Source organism: Gavia stellata, chromosome 7 (genome assembly GCF_030936135.1).
Source record: "Gavia stellata isolate bGavSte3 chromosome 7, bGavSte3.hap2, whole genome shotgun sequence".
In the NCBI taxonomy this organism is placed as follows: Eukaryota; Metazoa; Chordata; class Aves; order Gaviiformes; family Gaviidae; genus Gavia; species Gavia stellata.
The window spans coordinates 34416148-34434298 of record NC_082600.1 but is presented as its reverse complement, the minus strand read 5'-3'; the positions used below and the strand labels follow the sequence as shown (position 1 = coordinate 34434298).

At 33.4% G+C, this 18151-nt stretch overlaps 1 protein-coding gene across 3 annotated transcripts in view; it reads left to right on the top strand.

Moving 5' to 3' along the window:
• Positions 1 to 18151, top strand: part of DPH6 (diphthamine biosynthesis 6) — a 215752-nt gene that overhangs the window by 40626 nt on the left and 156975 nt on the right. For all 3 annotated transcript variants that reach the window (XM_059819671.1, XM_059819670.1, XM_059819669.1), the window contains exons 4-5: positions 9773 to 9846; positions 12008 to 12126. In XM_059819671.1, the coding sequence (XP_059675654.1) occupies positions 9773 to 9846; positions 12008 to 12126 (193 nt within the window). The remainder of the gene's footprint in view (positions 1 to 9772; positions 9847 to 12007; positions 12127 to 18151) is intronic.

Genomic DNA, 18151 nt, shown 5'->3' with positions numbered 1-18151 from the left:
TACAAACGTACCCCTGCACCATCTCCCTGAATCTTTGGTGCTTCGAGGTAGCAAGAGGATCATATGCTAATTAAATGGTTATTATGAGATTGCGATTAGATACTGAAAGCTATGACTGAGAGCCGGTGAATGCCCCCCTACAATGAATTAATAGATTTTGTGTGTGTGTGTGTGTGTGTGTGCATGCAATATTTCAATAATTGCATTTGTAAAACTCTTGAAGTTAGGCCATCAGTTATGTTTAAAGGTGGTGGTGTGTCTGTCTGTGTCCTATGCAGGGCATTCATAAAAATGAATCTAACTTGCTTTTAAAGTGGATTAGTTATACAGTAGTATCTTCTTGTATAGATACTATTATTCAAAAGTAATTTACTTTTTAGGTGAGTTAAGCTAAACCCGTTGAAGACTACTGAAGTTCTTAATGAGAGTGTGCACACAGGGATTTCATATGAATCCACGTTAAATTAATTTCCACCCCTGTTTTTGGAACTACTTCTTCCGAAGGAATGAAGGCATGAGATATACATGCTTTGAGGTCTCTAAGTGGAAGACAGGAAAGTCCCAGATGATGTGTAGTGATCCGCAAAACTATGCGATTCATAGCTAGTCTGCAGAACCTTACCTAACAGTGGCTTTTCAGTTTGTAGTAGAGTTATTACAGGCCTATGTCTCAGGGATATTTCCATACTGTCTTTGATTACTTGCAGCTGCCTCTGACATATCAAAGCTTAGAAAAATCACATACTCTGTTTGAAATCAGTGTAATCAGTGATTTTAGAATGCTTCACAAATTATAAGGTAAAACTTGTATTTAAGAATTTTCCACTCTAATTGCAGAAGCCTAAAAGTCCTGTTACTAATGTATTATATTGTCAATCACACACCTGCGAATATGTTGTGTTTTAATTTGAAGTTTTGCAAATGACTGATAATCATTATTTAGACACAAATGACCTTTAATTTAAGCCTGTGTTAACAGTTTCCTGTTACTCATGCAAGCATCAAGGAGGGTATTAACTGGAAAGACAATTTCATTTAGAGATAATCTATTTTATATCTTGGTCATAAAATGAACCCTATTGTGGCAAAGCCATGAAGTAAATGTTAAAAATGAAACCTAGTTTAACCATTCTTCAGCTATTTATACTTCAGTTTCTTACACAGATCTGTTCTAAACAGTAAATTTTTAGGGATATTCTGCATTTTTCTGAATGGGAGTGTTCAAATTTCTTGCAATACATGTGAACGGGCATATATAGGCACAGGTGTAGCACTTCCTTTTTCTTTCTTTGATATTATTTTGGCTGTTGTATGCAATATTTCATCTAAGATATACATTATTAAGGCGGTGAATAGTTCTGTGCAGTAATATGCTTAGCAGTAACCTTTACTCATAATGTGATATTGTCTGTATGTCTTATTTTGTTCAGCTTTCTCTGGCACTGATGAAGCCTAAGGCTGCTGTTTCTTTGAGTTGCTGATAATTTTTTATCTGATTAACTGACACATTTAGTTGAAATCAGACACAGCCCTTAGGCTGGGCATGGATTTAATTTAAAAAGTATCAAAGGTTTGCACTGTGTGCTGTTTAATCATCATGTTTATCAGGCAAAGAAAAATTACTGGAAGGACCATAGGGAAAGGGTTATCTTAAGCAGCAGTAACTTGGGAAATTGATAATAACTCCGAGGTAATTTACAGCTAACTTTTACATTCATTAATATAACATTGCCCACTAATAATTACAGTGCATGTAATGTACTAATTAAATTGAAAACATTAGCACTAATTTTCCTTTTGCTGAACTCTGAGCGGGTCAGGTAAAGACATAAAAATGTGAAATTAAAGAAAACCTCTGTACTAATAGTACTGCAATGAATATTTTACTTACTAGTAGAATACTTCTACCAGTATTGTAGGCTACAGTGCATATGTAGACATTTCCTCAGATTACCGTCACTATCCTTAATTGAATTTCAGTCACTGAAATAAAAAAAAATAAAAATTGAAATCACAGTGTGGTAGCATAAATTACTCTTACATTTCTGTTTATATTTTACTTCAGCTGTGAACCGGTGTGTCAGTATTGTACATGGGTATTACAGAGCCACCTTAACAACAGTGTAATAGTAAGCATACTCATGGCACTAATGTTTTGGAGCTTTCACAAAACTGTTTAATTTTTTATACTATTTGCTCATAGAAAATACAGCTAAAAGTAATTTATGATACACGGAAAGCAGCAGTTTTGAACTGTGTTATTCGTTAAACTGTTTAAATGTAATATAACTTTAAATCTATGAAGCTTTAAACATAAATGGTACATTTTGTTACAGTTACAGTTACAAAGATCAATTTGCTGTTCTAACAATTGTTCATTAAGATTATTCTTCATGAATGTTATGAACAGGAGTAAATTAATGGTTATAACAAGACATGTAACAATGATGTACTTTCACTTACAGTTACAACATAGCTAATTATTATTTTAGATACATTAAAAAAGCTGTATACTGCTGCTAAAAAAATTGTGTTATTTAGATGCTTTTTAAAAGTTTATTTTTATACCTGCCTTTTAAAATGAGTAATTTTGGTAGTTTTGCAGGGGAAAAATAAGTTTTAAAAAGTCTCATGAAAAATAAGAAGTTGTTAGCATCTGTATACATCTATGTTTAGCATCTGCTTTTATGTATACATTACATACTTTGTGATGTAATAGTTTGTGACAGAGTATACTATGCTGAGTATAAGTGCTTTCTGTATTATCCAAATATTTCAGAGAAGCAATTTATTTTTACTTTAGACTAACCTATTGCACTAGCAACATATTAGTGAAGTTTTGCATAGTTTATATCATCTCTTAAATTAACAGTACGTGATGTTTTTGTTAATAATAACAAAAAAAAGAGCAGCCCAAGAAAAAAACCACGCTTCCATATTAACTTTCCTTGAACATTTTTCTGTTCTCTGTTACTTTTTGTATGATAGAGCACGTAACATCTTTTCTCCAGAATTTTCCCATATTTGCTTCCTTGGCTTTTGAGTTCAGTGCAGATCCTTGATATTTAGTCTGCAGATGTCAGCCTGCTCTACCCATGCTGAGACTGCAGTTTTGTGAAAATGCTTTTCATGGTACCAAACTTAATCAGATTCCACGTTAAAAGGTGACACTTAGTACCCAAGACCTGGCACCATTGATTCTGGGATTGATTCTTTGCTAACCATCATCAGCTCTGAATGAAGCAAAATCCTATCTGTTTGCAAAACGTCCAATAACTCTTTCAATACCAAACAGTGAATCCAGTGAAGAACTAGTTTTCAGTCAGTACTCTTCGCATGCTTCAAGGGCTGAGCTGAATACACTGTGTGGCAAGGCTTTATGTAAACTTTGTCTAGTTGAGGAATTTATGAAGATTGTTGGACTGTAGTTTTTTTTTCTGTTCCATCTCATGCTCCTTCCTTCTTCCCTTCAAATCTCCTTATTTCTTGAATTTGTGCCACTCCAACCTTGATTTGTTGAACCATACAGAATAGGCGCATTGAATTTATTCAATTTCATGGTATGTAAGTATATTAACTAGTTCTCCCATTTCAAAGCATTTATTAAGTATATTGATGTTTCTTCTTGTGGAAGCTGCTGTCTGGACAGTGACGGAAGTTTATATTTGCTCTTTACCATCAGAAGAACTAAATGAAAAGTGAGGGTGGTGAATAGCTCCCTGTCAAAAGTCTTTAAAAGTGAATGCTAACCACAACTGAAAAATGACACGATGTACTGCCATTTCAAAAGATGATTAAAACTTAATGTATTATGAAAGGAAATAAACTAGAATAAGTGCAGAACATCTTATATATATAAAAATCAGATTTAATGTAGCTTGTAAGCAAGCAGCCAATTGACAGTCCTCTTCTTTTGTTACTAACTTCAAGATATATTGTATACATATGTACATATATATGCGTGTGTGTATATATATACACGCACATGTATATATTTATGTGTTTGTGTGTTTTTATATATATGTGCATTCATACACATACACATACACCCTCTAAATGGGTTATAGGTATGTATAATGGAAAAAACTCCAAACCTCGAAACAAAACCTATGAGTAATCTACTTGATATTTAAATTTCAAGTTTGGGCTATTGTTCCAACAGTTGTTTAATAGAAGTTCTGTGACCTTAAAGATTATAATGGCTCTTTTAATTCCTTTACCATAAGATGATTTTGAAAGTTCCTAGCATTCAGGACTAGAATTTTTAAAATCCCAAACAAATAGGTTTGCGAAGCAGTTCATTTTAGTATAGAAGAAGTATTGTGTTTGTGTAAGAACAGGACACTTAAGTCTCTACTTCCAGGTACTTTTTAATTTGAGGGAGTTTTCTTACTGAGTGTCTTTGCTGATGTATATATTTTGTGAGAACTTGAAAAACAGAATGAATTTAAAAACCCAAACATGTTTATTGCTGTGTGAGCTTGTTAAAAAATGCATTGCACAAGTCGGTTGCCGTCTTCATGGATGAACTGGAGATTCTGTGAATCTGTGGATTTGGGAAATCATTAAAGGAAGTCCTACAGGTATTCATTTCACTGCATATTTGTTTATTATGAGGATCACATCTTTTTTTGAAGTTTGTGATACAGTTACTGTCGTCTTATATCTCTGATACAACTATTTATTTCCCATTCTTAGAGAAAGAAGAGTATATAATGGAAACTGTCGTGGTAACAACAGATTTGCAAAGCACTATAATAAATATGATGAAAACAGTGAACATATTATTTGTTTTGGTGAGGAAAGAGAAGTGTATGTGTTATAAAACAAGGTGCCCAGAGAAGTTGTGGATGCCCCATCATTCGAAGTGTTCAAGGTCAGGTTTGATGGGGCTTTGAGCAACCTGATCCAGTGGAAAGTATCCCTGCTCATGACTGGGGGGTTGGACTTAGATGATCTTTAAGTTCCCTTCCAACTCAAACCATTCTATGATTCTATGATAGCAGAATATGGAAAATTGTGTATGATATGTGTATTTATGTAGCCATGGAGATGAATCTAGTTGTGAGACAACAGTTGTACAGCCTTGTGTGTGTTTGTATCAGATACTTCAAAAACATTACTTACCGAGCTTATTTTATGGGATAGTTTGCCCCTGGCAACTTAGAACTGAACAATGAAAGTTGTTACTAAATGGTCTTTAGTGTCTGGTTTTCCAGAATATCTGAGCACTCATTTTTTTTAATGAAGGAATAGATAGAAAAAACTCTGTGATAGAACATTGGATGAGAACTTTCCTCAAGTGTTTGGAAAACATATACTGAATATTATTTCCTAAATATCATTCTCTATCCAGCCACTATGGCTGAACACTTTTAATTTATATGTAACTTCTTTTTGACAGAAATAGTCAGGAAAAGCCCTGAATATTTCAAGTGAACCTGTTAGCGCAAAAAAAAAAAAAAATCTCCTGTTGTACATAAGAATTGGTGGCAATATATTTTTATGCTGGAAAAGTTTGTAAAGGTAACTGTTCAAAATTACAGCGAGAATAAAAATTCAGAAAAACCTAAAATTGTATTATATTTGTTTTCCTTCACAGCGTAATGGTACTACACACAGCAGACAGATGCATAAAAATAAAACAATACTATTAAGTGGTGACAATGTTGGGAATCTGGGCTTAACTGATGAGCTGCAAGCTCTTCCGCTTTTAAAAATTATTGCTGCTGCTAATACTCAGTAAAAGCTTAAAAGCATGTGCATTAAAACAATATTTTTAAATTGATACTTTTGATGCCAAGTCCTTAAACAGAAGTAATTTCAAAGTGTGGTCACCTCTGTTTATTATCTGTGAGACTATAAGATCTCAGTTTAGTTCCATGGTAGTGACTATTGTTTGCCAAAGGGTAAAATTCAGAGCTCTAAAATAGGAAATCCAGGGCCACTGTAGGCATTATTTGCATTGCTGCATTCTGTTTCCAAAAGTTCAGCTATGTCTCAGTCTTTGAATTTGTGGCAGGGAAGAATCCCTTTTTTAAAAAAATATTTTTAAAATGTAGTTTGTTTGAGTTGTTCATTATTAACAGAACCATTTTTTCTTAAAAAAAAATCTGTTAATCAAAGGTATTGTACATCTCCTTCTTAGGAGGACTTTAGAAAAATTACTTAAACATATCCTCTCTACACTTCTGCATGAATAGTACATCCGATAGATTATTTTCTACCAGTTATTTCTGAAATACTTCACTATTAGAATCATTAATGTATTTTTATGGCTGATCTTGTGTATGGATCTGCTATCAGAAAAGTACTGTAATATTAAAGTTGTGATGTGATTTGATTTCTTTGACTCCTGTTAATCTTCCAGTAGATGGTAGTACTAATTACAGCTGTGATGGCAGTCTGAAAGTTGACATTTGCATGGATCAGAAAAGAGTGTTTATCTTTGCATCACAATTAAGTGAGGATTGTAAGAAAATTCAAAATTATTTTCTGGATGTTAACAGTTAAGGGCTATGCTTTGCATATTCTGTATCTTCCAACTATAAAAAAGAGAACTATCAAGTAAACATAGGGATGGATGTCTGTAAGATGAAATATGTAATGCACATATAGTTAAATGTAGTTAAAATTATTTACAGCGTGACCATAAAAGATTTTTTTACCTGGCAAAGTCCTGTAAAGTAGGGCATGCAGAACTTAATAGCAAAATCTTACTGAAATCAAAAGGAATGGTCACAGTCTTACCATTAAGCATGTTTTGATTGTGATGGATTCAGCCAGAAATGTCTACTGTACTGTTACTGTATGTGTATAAAGTCTTAAAAAATGTAGAGTGTTTGGTGGTTGGTACTCTGTCAGTTAGTGACTTTCTATTGCATGTGGTTCTTCATAAGAACAAATTGATTTGTGTCTTAATGGAATCTGAAAAAAGTAAAGATTGGATTAGAGTCAGCTCTGTTTAGTAGAATGTAACACTAATGTATTTACCTGCTGTTAATTTAATGAAGGCAGAACAGTTCTTGTAATCTCAATAAGCAAAAAATCTGAATAATTCTTTGTTTCGCCTTTTCCCTAGATTTTGCTTGTTTTTCTTGTGATCATTGAACCTATTGTGTTCCATGAGGTAATAATAAATACTTACAGTTTGAACAGATTTCTAGTGTAGCTGTAATGCTAGTAGTAGCTGCCACATTGGTGACTAGCTGCAGAAACCCCACATATATCCCTCAATTCTTGATATATTAGATGTGGTGTATCATTTGTATTGTTATGCTACCTTGCATGAAGAAGTAGTAATGAAAAAGCATTTGAACATTCAGTATCGCAAACACTGGGAGGCTACGGAGGTGATTGTAGAAGTTCTTTGTACTTTTGTTCTTGGTTTTGTTGTTGTTCCCTGGATCATAGGCTGAATCTGCTTTACTATTTATTCCCTTGCCATCAGCCCTGAGGTCCCGGACTGCTGTGTGATCACATAAATGCAGATGCTTTTCTGCAGTGTTTTTCTGGTTTTGTCTTCCCCTGTTCCCTTCTGTAGTTGAATACTTCTCTCCACAGAAAGCTGTTCAGTTTTATCACCATATACTATCCTAGTCTCTGTTAGTCTGGATATACTGCACAGCAGGAGTCCCAAGTTTGTTTGCAAAAATGAGAAGCCTCAGCCATTCTGATTCTGTGATTCCATTATAAATATATTATAGAGTGTTGACCAGAAAGGGATACAGACTGCTTCATTCCTTCACACAGAAAGATATGTGGTGACTTGGAAACATGGACAGTTAAATATTAACTTATTGTTTATTAATAGTGGTTCATGATGTCAGAACCTCTGCATGGACCACTTCAGGATTATTACCTTTGAGGATATGTTGCCTGTGATTAATTGTTCACAGAAGCAGAAATACAGGTCATGTTTGTGGACATGTTGGGTGATGTTTGAACATGGTGAAGGAGCACATTTTGAAGGAATTGTTAGTGTTATTCTTTTTACATAAAAATACAAACAAACAATATTTAGCTGTCATGTTTTCCAAGACTGTGAAGTAAGTTAACTTTATAATCTTTCTAAAAAGAACTTTGACAAATGCAACTTAAGTGCAATTGTAGCAGTACAGGTAAACTGCATATCAAAATTGCATGAAACAAAGGAGTATGGGGAAAATGTTTCAGATGTACTTGAAGATCCAGGAAGGCTTCATGAATCTTTTTATTAGATTTATTTAAAGAAAACTCTATTTACATAACTGTGTTAACTTTTTAAGAAAAGTAATTCTAGATGGGTGAGTTGAGTAAATTGAAATGCCTGTGATTTATCTTTATTGTGAAAAGAGCTTTGAAACATTGTTGCACAGAAAGCTGAAAGAAAAGCAGAAGTAATATTGGCTGGATAATAGTAATAATAATGATAATAGTGGCAGTGGATAATGAACAAGTGACAGATAAGCTAAAATTAATTTTTATCTGTACTATTACTTCTGGATATGTGAGAAGCGTCAACCTGAATCCTGTATGATTTGTCATTAAGTTTCATATTAAATGATATATCCATTAATGACATGGAGAAGTACATAAATTGAACAGTCATATAATTTTCAAATTACTATAGCTAGGAATTTTGATAAATACAGTGACTCTTAAATCAGAAGTATAGATAGGTATGAATAACTTAGGGATTTGGTTGGGCAAATATGAGGCGAGAATTAATCTAAAGAAGAATGAGATACTAGATTGAGGAAAGAATATCCCAGACAGACATAAACCAGGAAATTTTTCCCTACAATATAATTATGAATAAAACACCTTCCAAGTAATTTTATTGATAAGAAACTGAAAATGAATTTTAAATTCACTACTGTGGCAGGCAAAGACTGATTTGATTTTGAAATTCATATCTAGGTATATAGTTGTAAAATTTTGTGGTAAAATCTTGCTGCAAACTTCACAGGATTGCTGTCTAACTGAGCAGGTCCAGAAGGTAAGTCATGCTGTGTAGTTATGATCAGCCTTGGTTCAAAGAGGAAAACAACTTCAACTAAAGTCTAGCTAGAGCAAATTTTAGGAAAAGAAAGTAAATTCAGCATGTTGATTGGGACTCAAGCAACTTAAAAATGCAAGAGCTCATGAAAATTTGTAAGTGTGCATTTTCAAATGTTATTTTTCAGTGTGTTTACAAGAAAAATATAAAGTACTATTGGCTTAGGTAATTGAAATGAAACAGAGAAAATGTGTCTCAAATCTTTTTTTATAGCAGAATTTTTAAAAGGTGATGTTGAGTAAGTTGCCGGCGAGTTTTCTTGTTCTGGTGTTAGGATAAAAAGAGTAATCTCACACCCTCTTGTGCTGCATATTGTGGCAAATGCTAACAGTTTAATTAATCATCATGATGGTATGTTGCTGATATTTATTTGTAGGTGGGATAGCGAACACCTCAGTTATAGTGAAGAGCTGGAAGTAATTTTCAGGATGTCAGGAAAACTTTAGGTTAAGCTGTTAAATCTGGTACTTTTCAGTTTCCCTGGCTATTTCTTCTTTAGAACGGTACTTGAGTCGAGTAGATTACTGTGTTAGAGTAATAACCATGTAGTAGATGAGCTGTGCTGCTCTCCTCTATGCAAGAGCTGTTGATAATTCCAGCCCATTCAGTTCCATCTAGTGGGAACAGGGAAAAAGTTTTATTCTTGGTTGATTCTGCTAGTAGTGGTACTGAACCTCTATTGCTTAGGCCAGCATATACCACTATCATTAATATTCCATGTCTTTTTTTCAGGACAAAGAAGGAGTGGAGGGTGTATCTGTGGGAGCCATTCTTTCTGACTACCAGAGAGTTCGAGTTGAAGATGTGTAAGAAAATACTAATCCTTATTAATATACACATTCTGGAAAGTGCTTTACTTGTTTGTTTTCTAACTCAAATTCTGGAGCAGAGACAGTTGCTTTATGTCTCATGCTCTGTGATATCCAATTAATTCAATTTGTTAATATAAGTATTTTTTTCTTTTTTTTTTTTTTTTTCCTGGAACAGTGTGTTCATTAGTAAAAATCCAGTAGAGACTATAGTGGATTTTTTTGATTGCTCTTAAGGTGTCTCATGGATGTGTTGAAAATACTCAGAATTTTGATATGAAAATAGTTGAGTAGGTTCAGATCTTTGATTTCAACAGAAAGCTCACTCAGTGACTACGCTGTTGTGGTCAAGTATCTCTGTTTTTCAACAGAGATTTAATATAGGGGAACATCCTATGACTGGTTAACCAAAATTAAATGCAAGAGAATCCTTATGTGCATATCTTCCCTTGCTTCCTTAAAATCTAAAATCTGTTATCATTCATCAGGAGCTTTCATTTGTCATTTCTATTGTCATTTCTATATTCTCTTTAAGTCTAGATAGATTGTGATACTTTTAAGAGTCTTAATTAAAAAAAGGATTCTGTGATGGGAATTGTGTGTGTTATATAGGCCAAGATTTGATTTGGTTCTGGAAAAAAATTTTCACTATATATGTCTGATGAAATGCAAAAACAGCTTGTGTTAAAAATTAATTATAATTTCATGGGTTTATTAGTTATTTGTTGATGACAAAAGCATATATCTGGAATCCATTATGAACTGTAAGAATGGTGAAGTTAATGCTGTGCCAACTCGACTCACATCAGCAAGTTACACAGCATGGGTGTTTTCTTTACACTTTACATAGGTAAATTCCAGTCAAAAGTAGTTCCATTCTTTTTCTTTTCCCTTACACTTAAAATATTGTAATGACGGCCTCATCATGTTTCTAGATATTTTAGAAAAGATTGCTTTTGTTGATTGTGGGTTTCAGATCTCTTACTACAGCCAAAAGATTGGCAGGACATCACAGTATTTCGAACAGACCTGATTAATTCCAAGGCCACTTGCTGGTAAAAATTTTTTACATTGATCCATAGATTTACCCCTTGCAATAAAGTTGTTTCACATAAACTGTCCTGGTTACTTGGATTCAGCTAATTTGTTAGCTAAAGTTAGGCACCTGAATGAACTACTTCACATTCAGAGTTGCTACATATTTCTGTTAATTTCACAACTTAGTGCACTGTTAAAATATATGAAAGTAATAACAAAACCAATCAGATTGTATGGGTGCTAACTATGGATTTACATGTCAACATTAAACATCCATTTAACTATAAAATACTGACACTAATGCTAGTGGGTCTAATATATGGGAGAAAGCCCATATATAGAAGAAATCCCATATATTAGATAAACAGTGATAATTGACAAATAAATGTAATTTTTGAGTGCTTTGAGCTAGTTCCGTAGTTAAATGCTTTTAAGTTTTTCAGGAACTAAGCATTACACATTTTATCACCAACTGATGGTACTTGACAATTTGCAGAAGGGTTACCTATCAATAGTGCAAATTAGTGATTATCTAATTTGATAAACAATCAAATGCTGTATATCAAATGCTGTCTAAATATGATATGTATCAAAACAAATAATTAAATTTACATTAACAAGTTGTTACTTTGTAGCACAAGCTGTATACATTTTCCTTGGGTGTTGATCTAAATCACAGGTTTGTTGAGTATAACAAATTCAGCATATTGTATTAGTGACGTGTGCCACATTTATCACAGAGTGGTAACTCTTGCCTTAGCTGTGTTCATAAAAAGTTATCACTTCCTAAGGTATTAATTGGTTTGCGTCCCTAAAGGTTTAGGAATGCATTTTTCTCATGGTTTTATTTATGTTCCTGTACAAATCTGTTTATATCGGTGAGTTACATCTTACTTACATAGATGAATTATAGTCAGAACATATTTATTTCATTTTTTGAATATTAGACTTTATGTATATACTGAAATCTAGGAATAGTAAAGTATTGTATTTGAAATTGTAAAAGAAAAATTATTTAAAGGTAGGAAATGAGAGAAATTAATTTTCTTTAATATTACATGAATCATGCTGTGTAAAAGCATAATGCTTGACTTTATGCAATTTTTTGCTTCTTTTTAAGATGCAGAAGGCTTAAGCTTCAGCCTTTAGCTTACCTTTGGCGTCGGAACCAGGAAATACTGCTTAGAGAAATGATATCATCTAACATTGAAGCCATAATCATAAAAGTGGCAGCTTTTGGTATGTATTCAGATTCTGAGCAATCTTGTCTAGTGAAACTTCCCATGGACAAATCCACAACATAACAGAGAAAAACAGAAATTTCGTTCTATATTTTAGGATAAGAAATGTTAATATGAAGAAAATTTTTAAAAATTACATGGCTGAATAACAGTCATGATGTCTGAATAATTAATTTACCTGTATGCAATTCATTCTTACAGAAGACATGGAAAAGCTGGAGAGTAATTCTTCCTAGCATAGTCATTAAATTCCTTTTGTAATTTTTTTGTTCTAGTTTGGTTTTGATTTGCAGTAAAGATGCATGCATAATTCAGTTGTTCACAGTATTGTCATTTATAGATGATGCAGACTGGTGGCTAGACAATATTATAAAGCAACTGTGAAAGTTTTAATAAAAATACAACAAATTAACATTAAACAAGATGTAATTATATGAGGCCAAAACATTTTGTGTAACAACATTCTTTGAGTTGGTAAAGCATATAGCAAAGAGAAATAGCTTGTCATTGCCTTCAAAAAAATGGTATTTGCAATGTAGTTATTTAGTATACCAGATATCAACATGTCTTTTCATTGTCAAATGTGTAAAATGAGGTTTGTATAATGAAGCAAATCAATATGAAAGATAACCTGTTTGTTTATAGTTTGAATGTAAAGATAAGGTCAAATGAAGTTTTGTAAGAAAGCTTATTGAATGATATGCTCTGTAATGCTAAGAAGCACATGAGAAACATGTTAATGGTACAATATATTCATTTCAGGCCTCTATGCAGTTTTTCATTTAAGAGTATTCTTAAGACTTCACTTGATAAAGTGTGACCAAAGGACCTTTTCTTTATGGATTGACTATAGATTTGCAGTCCATTGTACCAAAGAATGGCTAATATAATACAAGAGCATCAGTGGTGTCGGTGGTTAAAGATGTATGTTTAAAAAATAGTGTTGTATAATCTTGCATTAGAAGTCCAATGGCTGGTTTATCTGGGCAGCTTTCACATCAAATTCTTGATGTCTGTCTTCTTTAAATAATGCTTTATAACAAAGTAATTTCTCCTTAAATATTAACCAAGAATTGAATTACAATCCCTTTAGACTGGATGAATTCCATAACTTTTTTTTAATTAATTCCTTTTTTTTATTTATTTATTTGTTACTCTTTAGCTGGTATAGTTTCTAACTACTAGTTTTTACATTATCACTATGGTGGTCTCACTGTGTTGTTCTCTAGGATCTGCTAGGGCTGCTAGTGGAATTAGAATGATTAGAAATACCACATTCCCTCATTCACTTATAGGTAACAAGCAACGTAATTTAATAGCGTTTTCCTGAATTTTGGAAGGCCAGTTACAAATACATAGAAGTTGAATGCTGTGTTTTCTACTATAAAACACTTCTTTTCTTAAATGGGGAAAAAAAAAAAAAAGTCTTTTTTAAAAGAATAGTTTTCAGGCTGTGAGGAGTACATTTTTATATTTATGTTATTTTCCATAAAATAGAATGCTTTCATTGCTTATGCTGACAGGAAGAAAAAATAAAAATCCATGAAGACTATATAACATGCTTTTTTGCATCAGAATTATTTTTTAAAGAAAATATGATTTAAATAATAGATAAAACTATTTCACAAGCAGACATCATTGATGACCCATCTTATGCCTGAAGCAAGATAAGCTTGTCTTTTGTATTCTACCGTCTTAAAAAAACTTAAAATGCACTGGTTAGTGCACAAAGAGTGCTTTGTGGGCTATTCATTGAAGGAGCGAATACCATAAATACTTGTAGATAGCAATTAGATAGAAAATCACTCCCAAGTTTTTTTTTTTCCTTTTTATTTTTTTGGCTACAGGTAAAAGAAAGATCTTATCAGAGTCAATTTCTCACCTGCCTCAGGCAGATGTAATTAGATGTAAGCAAATTTAATGGAGCTTGTGTGCTCTGGGGCCATTCTGTAATGCTTTAATAATTGCATGCCTTATTTAAGTGGATTTAAGGTATGAAGGCTGTTTAACATATCAAGTGGCAAAGAAGATAAGATACAGTTTAACTTTTTGCCTCTTAGATTAATAATCAAAGCTAAACTGCAATGAAAATATTTAAAATAACAGATTTAAGAGTCTGGAGGGTAATGCATTAGCTGGTACATTGTACAGATGTTAATGCAAAAAGCAAATCTGTAACCTGAGCTTGACATTCATCAGCGCTGGCATACTTGTACACCCACCTTGTCCTGTTTTCCATTAACTCAGTGCCAGTATTGGCAAGGTAAAAGCCTGTCGTTTTACATAGAAAACACATCATCATGCAAGTAAATGAGCATTAGTTTAGTACATTTCCCTAAATCCACCATTACAAATTAATACCATAAACTTTGCCAGTGGCAAAAGTTTTCTGTCTCAAAGTAGTGTGCTTTTCCAGATGTGATACCAATTGCTCTCACTTACATGCAAAAGAAGTATTGTTAGTAAGCCTTCTTCACATGCCTTCTGTTGATCTGTAAGTAGCTCAGCTTTCTTTCCTTTAGAGTGTATTTCAAAGGATTTAATGATGAGAGAAAACCATTCCATGATCTAGGAGCGAACCTGAGCTATAAAAAAAAGAAAAGGGCTGCTTATGCATATTTATCTTCAGTGCCATTTTCTTGCTGCTAAAGATGCCTATATGATGTATGATACTTTTATATTTGAAATATACCCCTCTTCAGTGGAAATCCCAGAAAGTCAGAATGAGGTTACTCAGTAATAGCTAAAATGGAAGCAGTTATTGATTGTTTTTAACATGTGTGTGCCTGAAATTCCAGTAATATCCATTGCTCATGTGAAACAGTGTAGTATGTACTGTGTAATATAACAGAAACAATGTAATGTAATACAATAAGATGCGTTTTTTATATCCTTGCTCTCTGGACACATTTTACATAAAATACTAATTAACTTGCAGAGTATGCATATAACAGATTCAACTTTTAATCTTGGTAACTTTATGTACTGGTCTTAACCTGTGCCACATTCTAAATCAAACTGCTTCCACTGCAGCACAAGGTGTAGTACTCAGGTGGAAGTGAGAGAAGGAGGAAGGTTACGTTTGGAAGAAATCTTTGGGTTCCTCACAGTATGGTCCTGAGGAAAAATTGAGCATCGAGTTTTATTTAGTTTTACTTTACTTATATAGTTAACTCTACCTAAATCTTGTTAAGAATTAACACTAAAACTTAAGCGCCACTATACATTTTAAAATATGACAATTTTCAGCTCTCATATATATGAGAATATAGTTGAAATTGGTTTTATGTCATGCAGTTAAAGCAGTTTGTCCTCAGTGATTCTAGTTGTTCTTGAAGTTTTGAGAGTAACGTTCACCTTCAGTAAGTTTCATAAGTGCACATTGTTAGCTTGAGAAAGTGGGTGAAAAATATTGCTTCTTCAATGTTTCAGTCAAAATCAGAATATAAGCTCAAGTTTCTATCTTTTATGGGATTAATATGCATTATTTACTTAATACATTGCAGCTTCTTCCCAGTTTGGTTATAGTAAATTAATGATTTAGTATTGAATTAAAGAGATGGAAAAAAATTGTAATTTTGAGATCAGATAATAGAAATACTAAGTTGAAAAACTCTTTCATGGTTAAATTATGTTTCTAACTTCTAGCTGTTCTTTGGATCACAGGAGAGAAATGATACCATAACACTGTTCATTGGACAATAATAAAAGCTGAAACTTTGTATCAGGGCTGATTAGCTTGTGGTCCTCAGCCTACATTTGAAGAGGGTTCTTATGCCATGGCTCCATCCTTTATCTTGTAGGTCTGGCTTCTATGAGTGCTTTTAGACAATCTGCATGCTCAGCTGTGGGTAGAGTTGAAATCACAGGGGCTGTGGAAGCCTAAATTTTGAGATGATATGGGCTCTAGTTGCTTACCCAGGCTATTTCCCTCCAGCAATGGAGTAATGAGTCCTTAGGGAGCCATTGCCATCTCCTGTCTGTCAACAAATCCTAAAGTTCCTTCCCAAAAATGAGCTGTCTGAAGTACGTATATTTAACTTGAGTCTCCTTTGCGGTGAGAAGATCTTGACGCTTGCCTCACAAGGTCAAGGAGATTGATACTCCTGCTATATGTAGAATCCTCTGAAAAACTGATGGTTTAGAGATGCATATGGTTTTGTATATGAGCTTTTAATTTAGAGAGAGAGAATGTTACTTCTCAGTATAATGAAATCAGTACCTGGAGCTTTTGTTTATTATTTAAACATAACCACCTAGTTGTCTGTATTACTGTTTATTATTTGCATGCCACTAGTGTACAGAAGTGAAATCCTGACTGACTGAAATTGATAGCCAGACTCCCATTAATTTTCATGGAGGTAAGATTTATGTATAAAGTTGTACATTAAAAAAGAACTAGCAACACAGTTCCTGGTTAAGCTCCTGAGGGTGTAATTTTGTGTTACAGATAAACTGATCTCATAGTGAGTTGCTGCCAAAAGGTTGATCTTTCCTTCCTTCTTCTAGCTGACTCTTCCAAACCACAAGTTGCTACTTGCTTCTGCCCCTGTAAAAGCTCCAGTGATTGTGTGGCTGCTGGGTGATCCAGCAAAGTAGTACTGCTTTTTTTGTGTGTGCAGGGAGCTTGCTGTGTAGATGCCACGGCCACATGGAGGACAAAACTCTTTCGGTAGAAAGCCTACCACTAAACTGGATTGGCTGTAATATCAGGTCATATCCTGAAATAAAATTGTTGTGTGAGTTTTGTCTGAGCACATCATCTGTGCAATGGAAAGGAATGGTGTTCTTTGAAAATGCGTCTCTAGTTTTTAGTACTGAACAATTGTTAAGTCATTACGGGGGAAATTGAAGGAACGTGTTATCATCACGGGACCATCCTTGCTTCCTCTAAATATTTTCAAAAAATTCTCAGACAATTCACAAACATAACAGAAGGAAGTGAGCAACATTTTGTTAAATCAATACAAGATCCCAGTTGTTTTCTTCCATATTGTATTGTAAGGGTTTGTTTGTTTACTTATTACTAAATAAACTAAACATGGGCATTATTCTTAGCTAGTTCAGCTTATTTAGAGGCGACTGTTCCATTGCTTTTTCCTTGGGCAGTTACCAGACACTGGAACTGTAATGGAATCTATGACAGTCTTCACAACCTTTGCTCTTGATAATGTTTGGTTTTATTAATATGAAAAAGACCTCTTCTGTTTATCATAATTTGAAGTGGCCGTAATATTTTTCCAAGTACTGTCAAATTTGAATGATTGTCTATTCTGTTGGGAATAACATATTCTAAAATGTAACATTAAACTTTTATTAGAAAAATTATCCCTGAACAATGTAAAAGTATTATCTTGTCTACACATATGATAGCTTTAAATTAATTTTTATTGTCCTTTTTTTTCAGATTATAAATTTGGTAAATTTACGCCTATCATGTACTTTAGGAAAGATATTCTTATTAGTCTTTTCCCCCTTCTAATCCTCATTTCCTAGCTAGTGCATGTTATTGTCACTGAATTTTCAAACGAAGCTTCCAAAGCTTAGTTGTTCCTTTAGAGTTTAAGTGTATTTGACACTTTTGCCTTAGGCTTGTTCCCTAATACATTTGTCTACTACCTCATTTATCTACATCATTTGTGTTATTTATAATAAAAGAAAAGGTACCACACCTGTTTGTTTACCAGACATTGTATGAAAATACTTGGGAACAATTATGAAACCACAGGAGCCATTTCAGCTCGGGTCCTTTTTTTTTCCAAGGGAAAAGATTCACATGGAAAAAGATCAACATGGAAAAATGGGAATTGTATGCAAGATCAGAAATCAACCAAAATTAGCTTGGGATTTAACAAGAGTGTGATGCAAAAGAGATGAGTAAGAGAAAGAACTAGGAATGGACTTTAAAAGAAGAAAACTTTTGATTCAGAGCATAGCTGAAAGGTTGGAAAAGTAGGATAAGAAAATAATCTTAGCATTTGGAATGTTATTTGCCTTGATGCTTGTATATGAATGACAGATAC